Below are 10,609 nucleotides of genomic sequence, written 5' to 3' on the forward strand. Positions count from 1 at the left end.
GTTCATAAAAGTTGAAAATAATGTATTTTTACATGTCATTGTCTACACAGCAATGATTTGCCTGGGACATCTAGGGGGGCAGGGCGTGCCCAAGCCCGGTCCAGGTCAAGAAATGACCCAGACAGGTGAGAGACTTATTATGGATGTGTATTGCTTTTTTATTATTACTAGGTTTGCAGACGTTGTACGCAATATATACAGAATGGAATATTGAGTGTATATACAGTGTGTGTGTGTTGTATGAGCAGTGTTTTATATGTACAATGTGTGTGCCATTTATGTGCAGACATGATGAGCAGCCTGCTCCACGCCGACCCAGGACAACCCGGGCCAGGCCAAGACGTCCAGTCCAGGCAGGAGATCAGACGCCCTGGAAGACGGACAATGATCCTGATCCAGCCCCTCAGCCCCTCCGGTTCATGCCGCGCAGACCCCCAGGACCGCAGCTAGACCCCCATGCCACGTATACACCCAAGGAGCTCTTCATGCTGTATTTTTCCATGGATACCATGAAGACCCTGTGTATCAACACTAACAAGAACGCGGCAAAGAACCAGGCAAGTTTCAAGTTTCTTTATTAGCTGTAGTTTTATATGAAATGCTTTTTCCTGTAAAATGTGACTAACTGAGTTACAATACAATATACAGGCACGGGGGCAAAAGACCAAGTGGGAGGATGTCCAGGCCGATGAATTGTACAAGTTCATCGGCCTGCTGCTGTACATGGGGCTCGTCCCACTGTCTGCGCTCCAGGACTTCTGGAGGGTCAAACACCTTCTCTCTGTGCCCCTACCAAGAATGGTCATGTTCCGGGACAGATTCAGGTATAATATATATTCCTGTATAGTGTACATCGTGTCCCATATGTTACTTATGTTTATAGTGTCGTTATATGACTTATAATATGACTTTGACTTCAGGTCAATCTTGTGGAACCTCCACCTGAGCGATCCCGAGGAGGATGCCAGGAACGACGCCAGGAAGGGAACACCGGAACACGACAAACTGTTCCGCATCAAGCCGCTCATCCTCGACATTGGTGAGGCCTGCAAGGTGCACTACCACCCTAAGCGGCAACTGGCAGTGGATGAGAGGATGGTGGCCACGAGGGCACACACCGGCATGACGCAGTACATGAAGGACAAGCCGACCAAATGGGGGGTCAAACTGTTTGTGCTCGCTGACTCGGATAACGGCTACACCATCGGCTTCAATGTTTACCTAGGGAAGGCACACGTTCATACAAGTGAACACGGCATCACATATGATGCTGTTGTGGACCTCCTTGATACAGGATGGCTTGGGACTGGATATCACATTTATGTTGATAACTACTACACCAGTCCCAAGCTGTTCAAGGACTTGCTGGCCATGAAGCTGGGAGCCTGTGGAACCTACAGGGAGATCAGGAAAGACGTTCCCAAGGGGAGACCTAATGCCCTCAGGATGAAGTGTGAGAGAGGTCTCATCCGCTGGATCAGAGAGGGGTCCCTGGTCTTCGTGAAGTGGATGGACACAAAGTTGGTATGTATGTGTGTGTATGTATGTATGTATGTATGTATGTATGTATGTATGTATGTATGTATGTATGTATGTATGTATGTATGTATGTATGTATGTATGTATGTATGTATGTATGTATGTATGTATGTATGTATGTATGTATGTATGTATGTATGTATGTATGTATGTATGTATGTATTTGTTATTCTTATTCGTGACTTTGTTCTGTCTAAATGTCTACTGTGAGCAATTTGTAGTGTCAAATTTCTAATGATTCATTTCTATTCTATTCTATCTAGGTGTCTGTGTGCTCCACCATCCACCCAGCAATCACACCTCCTGGTCAGAAGGTCAAGAGGAGGGTCAAGGCGGCCGATGGGACCTGGTCGGTTGTCTGGTTTCCGTGCCCCACCCCTGTGATCGAGTATAACAAACACATGGGCGGAGTCGACCTATCCGACCAGCTGATCCAGTATTACTCGACCCACCGGAGAACTGGCCGGTGGTATCGCACCATCTTCTTCCACTGTCTCGACATTGCTACCACCAACGCCTACATTCTGCACTGCGAGATATGTGAGGCGAAGCAGGAAGCGCATCTCTCCCACAAGGAGTTCATTTCAGTGATGATGGGGGAGCTGTGTGGACTGGACAGCACAGGAGCTCCTCTTGACAGGACCGCAAGCCATCTCCCTGTTCCCATCGCCCCTCCCGCAGCGGGCGCGGACAAGAGCCAGAAAGCCACCGCTGGCCGTAAGACCTGTGTCCGGTGCACCAAGGAGGGGAGAAGGAATCTGACCGCGTGGAAATGCCAGAGATGCGATGTCGCCCTCTGTCTAATTTTAGACCGCAACTGTTTTACAGAGTGGCACAATTGATCATGGAACACAGCCTCTCCTCCTGCTGGAACACAGCCTCTCCTCCTGCTGGAACACAGCCTCTCCTCCTGCCTCTCCTCCTGCTGGAACACAGCCTCTCCTCCTGCCTCTCCTCCTGCTGGAACACAGCCTCTCCTCCTGCCTCTCCTCCTGCTGGAACACAGCCTCTCCTCCTGCTGGAACACAGCCTCTCCTCCTGCCTCTCCTCCTGCTGGAACACAGCCTCTCCTCCTGCTGGAACACAGCCTCTCCTCCTGCTGGAACACAGTCTCTCCTCCTGCTGGAACACAGCCTCTCCTCCTGCTGGAACACAGTCTCTCCTCCTGCTGGAACACAGGCTCTCCTCCTGCTGGAACACAGCCTCTCCTCCTGCTGGAACACAGTCTCTCCTCCTGCTGGAACACAGGCTCTCCTCCTGCTGGAACACAGTCTCTCCTCCTGCTGGAACACAGTCTCTCCTCCTGCTGGAACACAGCCTCTCCTCCTGCTGGAACACAGTCTCTCCTCCTGCTGGAACACAGTCTCTCCTCCTGCTGGAACACAGTCTCTCCTCCTGCTGGAACACAGTCTCTCCTCCTGCTGGAACACAGTCTCTCCTCCTGCTGGAACACAGTCTCTCCTCCTGCTGGAACACAGTCTCTCCTCCTGCTGGAACACAGCCTCTCCTCCACGCCTTTGTCCCCCATTGTCCTTGTGCTGGTCGATGTCCCAGGCAAATCATCGCTCTCGTTGTCGAGGACAACGGATGGGTCCTCATCCTCAATTTCGTCCTCCGATTCTATGTCCGACTCCGACTCCACTCCTATCATCCTGTATAATAATTCTTCGTCTTCTCCAAACATACTGTGTCTGTGCAGCTGGGACACACACATCACACGGGGCTCACCTCGCCTCATATTCAGCCTCTCCTCCTGCTGGAACACAGTCTCTCCTCCTGCTGGAACACAGTCTCTCCTCCTGCTGGAACACAGCCTCTCCTCCACGCCTTTGTCCCCCATTGTCCTTGTGCTGGTCGATGTCCCAGGCAAATCATCACTCTCGTTGTCGAGGACAACGGATGGGTCCTCATCCTCAATTTCGTCCTCCGATTCTATGTCCGACTCCGACTCCACTCCTATCATCCTGTATAATAATTCTTCGTCTTCTCCAAACATACTGTGTCTGTGCAGCTGGGACACACACATCACACGGGGCTCACCTCGCCTCATATTCAGCCTCTCCTCCTGCTGGAACACAGTCTCTCCTCCTGCTGGAACACAGTCTCTCCTCCTGCTGGAACACAGCCTCTCCTCCACGCCTTTGTCCCCCATTGTCCTTGTGCTGGTCGATGTCCCAGGCAAATCATCACTCTCGTTGTCGAGGACAACGGATGGGTCCTCATCCTCAATTTCGTCCTCCGATTCTATGTCCGACTCCGACTCCACTCCTATCATCCTGTATAATAATTCTTCGTCTTCTCCAAACATACTGTGTCTGTGCAGCTGGGACACACACATCACACGGGGCTCACCTCGCCTCATATTCAGCCTCTCCTCCTGCTGGAACACAGTCTCTCCTCCTGCTGGAACACAGTCTCTCCTCCTGCTGGAACACAGCCTCTCCTCCACGCCTTTGTCCCCCATTGTCCTTGTGCTGGTCGATGTCCCAGGCAAATCATCGCTCTCGTTGTCGAGGACAACGGATGGGTCCTCATCCTCAATTTCGTCCTCCGATTCTATGTCCGACTCTGACTCCGACTCCACTCCTATCATCCTGTATAATAATTCTTCGTCTTCTCCAAACATACTGTGTCTGTGCAGCTGGGACACACACATCACACGGGGCTCACCTCGCCTCATATTCTAACGTAAAAAAACAGCTCCAAAGAACTCCAAAAACGATTGTGCTGCTGCTGTTCAAAAGATACGTCTGCTTCTTTCTCCTGCTGGAACCCAGCCTCTCCTCCTGCTGGAACACAGTCTCTCCTCCACGCCTCAGTCATATGTGTACTGTATATGTATATTGAATATCCCACAATTTAATTATTTAATTATTTTTTACTTTTCTACTGTAAAACTTTTTTTTTTACTTTTTTTTGGAAAAAAATTACTTTTACTGACTTTGTAAAAGAAAAAGCATACTGGTGATAATTTCCAGTTGAGAATCAAAATTTCGTCTGTGTTTATTACCTGTGTATGGAGAAAATAATGCTTTGTAAATTGAATTCTGATCTGTTCTCTCTTGTTTATGTAAATATACTACCTGAGGGTGCATATCCACTGTTTTATATCCTTGATTTGATATGTTTGCATTGGTTCATACTAAAAAGAACACATTTTCTAAATCCGATTTTGTGTTTTGTGTTGTACATTATGCAGTATACAGTATATACAGTATTATACAATATGAAAACTAACTGTCAGGTCATATATGTGAGGCTGTGCTGAAAAAAAGATACAAAACATACCATGGTAAAACATTTTAAAACATTTTAAAATGGAAATTATACAATTTAAATCAAAATTAGCCAAAACATTGAAATATCCCAGGACCCAGAAGGGTTAAAAACATAGTATAAACAGAAAATTAGGGTGATACAGGGGAAAGTAGAGGAAAATATGGAATTTCTATATCTTTCATGTCATGGGAAAGCTTCATCCAGCCTGCAAATTCACCACTGTATCAGCAAGTTCAAGGCCGCGATAGACTCACTGTGTACGTGTGTTAACTAATTTTCGTTGTACCAACAATGACAAATAAAGATCTATTCTATTCTATTCATTAAAGGGGCACTTCACCAAAAAACAATGCTCATTTATTTTGCACATAATCTCACATACATCCAAATGCTTTCAACAGTTTAGGGCTGGGCGATATGGCCTAAAAATAAAATCTCAGTTTTTATAATTTTTTTTATATTTACAATTTTAATTGATTTTTTTCTCTTTAAAACTAGAAACGCCAAGGAAATCACAAAAAAATGAAAATTATATATATATAAAAGGTTACTCTTGATCAAACAAAGATGAATGTCCCTATATTGGGATTAATAGTGCAATAACTTGCTTTTTCACCAAACTTCACTTAAAACATTGTAAAATGCCATACTTTTTTTTTAAACAGATATTTACAAACACAATACCTAATCAAACCATTAGTAATAGACAACCTAAACACATGCCTGATAACTGAATAATAATAATAATGATGTTATTGAACTGAACAGAACTACACACAGGCTACAAACAGTGTAGCACAGTGTAGTACCCCCTAATAGGCAAAACATATTTGAATAGATATCACTATGAAACTTTCCCAGTTTGTTATGTACATATAAACTAAGAAAAAATGTATTGCAAGTTTTCTGAATTTTATGTTTATATATGCAAATGAGGCAATAAACAACTAAATGTGTGTTATTGACGTTTTATTGTCACTAGTTTCATAGAAGACATGTTTAGGAAGCAAAATATAACAAAATCTCAAAATCACCTAAAAAAGTATATTTGCCTATTCATCTGGGGTGTCTCGCCTTAAGTATTATAATATGATATAATGTAGCCTATTGACCATATTCACACTGCAGTCATTTTACTCTTATGTCATGCTCAGGTTGGGTTCCTTTCCACCCTGTTCCCACACTGGGAGCATGGCATAAGAGCAAAATGTGAATATGGTCAATGATCAAAGATGTAAAGTAATGAGCAATGAATCTAAAGATCAAGGTCTAGAAAAGTATGGAATTAAAGAAAATACACATGAACCAACTGACCCAGGATCAGTTGTATAACCATTCCCAAGGGTGTCCTGGTGGTTGAGTGGCCTATACCATGTACTTGCTGCATCGCTGGTTTGATTCTGGCGTTTGACCGTACCATGACCCTAGCCCTCCCACCAGCTTTCCTATCACTCTCCATGTATGCTGTACTAGTCACTAGTGAACCAGAAATGCATTGGAATGGAAATACTGGTTAAAAAGAATACACTCCTATATAATTATATGATGTGATTTTTTTCAGTTATAATGCGCCCCCCGCCCCCAGACAATTTTTACATCGGTCCGGAGGGCACAGCCCGATGAAAAAAAAGAAAATACGAATAAATGGACAGGACAATGGAGACAGGAAACTAGGCAGGCAGACGGACAGACAGAGAACATAAGAACACATCAGACACACAACACAACTAGGGATGGGTACCGAATTCGGTACTTTTAAAGGTACTTACCGAAACATGTCGGTACTACCGAGTATCGGTTCACGTGAGATACCGTAATTTTTTTTACCTTTTTTTTTTAACTTATTTTTTTTTGTCAACGTTCACACGCACAATATACGCTTACCTAGGATTTGACTTGATTCAACAACAAAGCAGTCGGGGCAATGGCAAGCAGAAAACGGTCGAAAGTGTGGTTATTTGAAGTTTGGATTATTTTTTTTACAACTGAGGTAGGTAGATTACATTTTTAGAGACTAAAGTACAGAAAAAAGGTACCGTTGGGTACCGGTATCGAATCGATTCACAGGTACCGGTACCGTATCGGTTCAAATGTGAACGGTACCCATCCCTAAACACAACAGCAAAGTAACTTAGTGATCATCCAGAGCGAAAAGGTGGGTTTTAAGCAAGGCCTTGAATGTCTATACGGTGTTGGCAGACTTGATAGAGGGAGCTTATTCCACAGTGTCGGCGCCATCGCTGCAAAGGCCCGGAAACCCTTTTGTAATATAATACACTCCTATATAATAATATATAATACTGCATGGCTTGCCTTCATGGTTTCAACTAACATTATTTGATTCATTGCTATTGGCTGAGGCCCTTAGACCTCTCATTAAAGAGTCATTGTTGACAGTCACCTGGGGAGCAAAATAATTAACTGGTCATGACAACGAGGTCCTCTTTAGCCTTAACTGGCGTGGTTTATTTCATATGTACATTGCACCACTAGTGAGAGCTAGAGTGAGAGAGACAGAGGGGGAGGGAACATTCCCTTATACCTGCTACCTGACGTCAGCTGCTATAGCTGCGTCTCCTTACGCCTATAGCGCCCTCTTGTGGAACAGTTAAAGTGCAGTTATATTCAATCATAAAAAAACAATATAACAGTACTGTAATGCAGTAAAACAGTGAAAGTAGCCTTAAACTATAGTATAGTGTAGACCTAGTAGTGTAGCCTATAGTGTAGACTAGGCATGTGCTGGTATGACATTTTGAGGGTACGATAACCTTGGGCAAAAATACCACGGTTTCACGGTATATCACGGTATTCGGTACATACAAAAATACCCCATTGAACAAAAAGTATTTTATTACAGTGCACAATAAGCTTTTCTGTACGTGTTATTTATGAATGTGTGAAGACTGTCTGTATTACACACAGAGGGAAATGTCTGACCACTTTAAAACTAAGTACAGAATATAAAATGCTTCCAAATAAACTTTCATGATTATGAATATGTAGGCTACAGTACATGTCAAAAGGGCAATACATTTTGCTAATGTAATCTACTTGCACAGATGTATGTTATATAGCCTAGTAATATTCTTACTGGATTAAACTTTGGATTCATCTTTTGTGGTGGCTCAACATGATTCACACACGGAACTATGTGTTGGGGATAAGGGTTCCGCACGGACCATATTGTTTGTTACATTGCTGTCGGCAAACTAGCTCGACATCAACAGAGTGTTGGCGTTGAGTTGATGTTTAATACATGTTTAGCGTTGTCTATCCTATCCTTTGGCACTACACTTTCATGATTATGAATATGTAACGGAACGTAGGCCAATCTCGCTAACATTATTCAACCGAAATCAATTGGCAACATATCACTGTACTACTAGCTAGCTGGCTAACGTCAAAACGTTGTTATTTATATTTGACATTAGCTATTTATGGGTGGAATATTCCGATTCTAGCTCACTAGATCAGTCACATTAAACTTTCTTTTTGTATAGCGTATAGGGGTGGGCGTGAGTAATCGATGGCTATGAGAAAACTCGATATTTCAGCCAACAACAGCCAGCTATTGCACTATGAACTGCCAGCCAGCTAGCTGGCTACCCGAATCCAGCCAACAGCCAACCGTACAAAATACAGTCTCAGCCAATCACATAGATTTGTACAGTTAGTTAGCTCCACTCCATTGCGAATGAAAAGGTAGCCAGCCAGCACAGCCCGTATTAGCTAGCTACAGTTGCTAGCTAGTAGGGCTGTACCGAATGTCTGTTTTTGTTTTTTTAACTAATTCTTCAATTTGAATAAAGTGATTAATCTGATTAAAGAGTATTTTATTTTTTTTATTAAATCAACTTTCTTTAATGAATATAACTCATCAGTTTCGTCAAATATAAATAATCCAATAAGGGCATGGTTGGTACGAAAGTGATGGTGAAGTCTTATAGTATAATATTATAATATTAGTGTAGCCTAAACTTTATCTGCAACTGTGAAGAAAAACCCCATTGGTTTACTTTAAACAGATTGAATAGACATATACAAAAAAGATTAAAAAATTAAATTAAATTAAAATTATTTATTTTAAATTTTTTTAATTTTCGAATGTTGATTTAGAATTTGAATGTCAACATTATGATTGAAGCTTCGAAGCATTCGGTACAGCCCTACTAGCTAGCTAACGTTAGCCACAGCTGCAAAAACGAACTCCAATGATGTTATGAGCTATCAGTAGCTAGCCAGCTAGATAACGTTAGACAACGCCTCGTGTATTAAACTAAAGTGAATAGTTTACTGGGCCATTGTTTAATGCTTCAGTGATGTTAAAAGAGGAGCTGCACGCTTGCTATTCGGTGCGAATGAGACAGGTCGGGTCTGTGAGGGGGAGGGGCAATGAGGAGGTCGCACCAGAACAATTATTTGCACTCGCACGAATGCTCCCAATTATATTTTGAGGTTGCACAGATACAATTTCGGTTGCAATTTCGAGCCCTGATTTAGATGAAAAAAAATAGCAATCCCTATTGCAATCCTTATCTCTACTTTTTCATCTTGTGGTCTTTGCCCCTAGTGGTGGCTCACGCGCATGGCACTGTTTTAATTATGTCATTAGATTTGAACAGCTTTAACACATCCTGCGCCAAAAACGTCGTACAACATGATTCAAGTTCATGCTAATTCTGCCATTCCACGGCGTGCAACGTTATTGAGATCATATTTCATTTTTTCGCCATGTTATTCATAATTCCCTCACGGAGCCTGGTCTGATGCAGTGGGAGCCTGCACAACTCTGCAACGCTTCAATTAGGGCTGCAACTAATGACTAATTTGGTAGTCGACTAATCTGCCGATTATTTTTTCGATTAGTCGACTAATCGAAAACAAATGTAAAAAAAAAAAAAAAAAAAAACGTTTTTTTTTTTTTTTTTTTTTTTTACTTATCTTTGTGAAAGTGGCTTCTCAGCTCTGGTCCAGCTGAAGACAGAGCAGAGGAACAGATTGGACATTGAGCATGACCTCAGAGTTGCTTGTCTACCATCACCCCAGACTTTGAGACTCTTGTCAGGACCAAACAACAACATCATAACATGATGATCCCATAGCAAATTAAAATAATGACTCATGAAACATTTGAATTTGGATCTTTAAGCCACTTTAAATGAAAATGTATTTGAAGAACAATACAGCAATCACTCATAACAAGATAAATAAATTAAATAATACAAATTAAAGTGGAAGTGTACTTTAAATAACTTTTGTTTGCTGTGTGTGAGAGGAGTCCGTGTGTGTGTGTATGTGTGTGTGTCTTACTCTGATCGCTGTGTGAGTGAGAGGAGTGTGTGTACTGTGTAATTTGTGTGTGTGTCTTACTCTGATCGCTGTGTGAGTGAGAGGTGTGTACTGTGTAATTTGTGTATGTGTGTGTGTCTTACTCTGATCGCTGTGTGTGAGTGAGAGGAGTGTGAATGTGTGTGTGTCTTACTCTGATCGCTGTGTGTGAGAGAGAGGAGTGTGAATGTGTGTCTTACTCTGATCGCTGTGTGTGAGTGAGAGGAGTGTGTATGTGTGTGTGTCTTACTCTGATCGCTGTGTGTGAGTGAGATGAGTGTGTATGTGTGTGTCTTACTCTGATCGCTGTGTGTGAGTGAGAGGAGTGCGTGTGTAATGTATTGTGTGTCTAGTCTGATCATCATCTCCTGCAGGGGAACAATGTTTTCAATGTCCAAAATTTGCTATGGGATCATCATGTTATGATGTTGTCTGGAACCCTGAGAAGCCACTCTCACAA

General features: G+C 42.8%; 1 protein-coding gene across 1 annotated transcript; it reads left to right on the forward strand.

Moving 5' to 3' along the window:
* Positions 1 to 509: 509 nt before the first annotated feature.
* LOC311248423 (piggyBac transposable element-derived protein 4-like) lies at positions 510 to 2,381 on the forward strand (the record flags this gene model as incomplete). The annotated part of the gene is made up of 4 exons (XM_084339302.1): positions 510 to 557; positions 649 to 824; positions 921 to 1,524; positions 1,803 to 2,381. The coding sequence occupies 4 exons, from the start codon at positions 510 to 512 to the stop codon at positions 2,379 to 2,381; spliced, it is 1,407 nt and encodes a 468-aa protein (XP_084195428.1).
* Between the last annotated feature and the right edge of the window lie 8,228 nt (positions 2,382 to 10,609).

The sequence above is a fragment of the Notolepis coatsorum genome, assembly GCF_963971535.1.
Source record: "Notolepis coatsorum genome assembly, contig: SCAFFOLD_2474, whole genome shotgun sequence".
NCBI lineage: Eukaryota > Metazoa > Chordata > Actinopteri > Aulopiformes > Paralepididae > Notolepis > Notolepis coatsorum.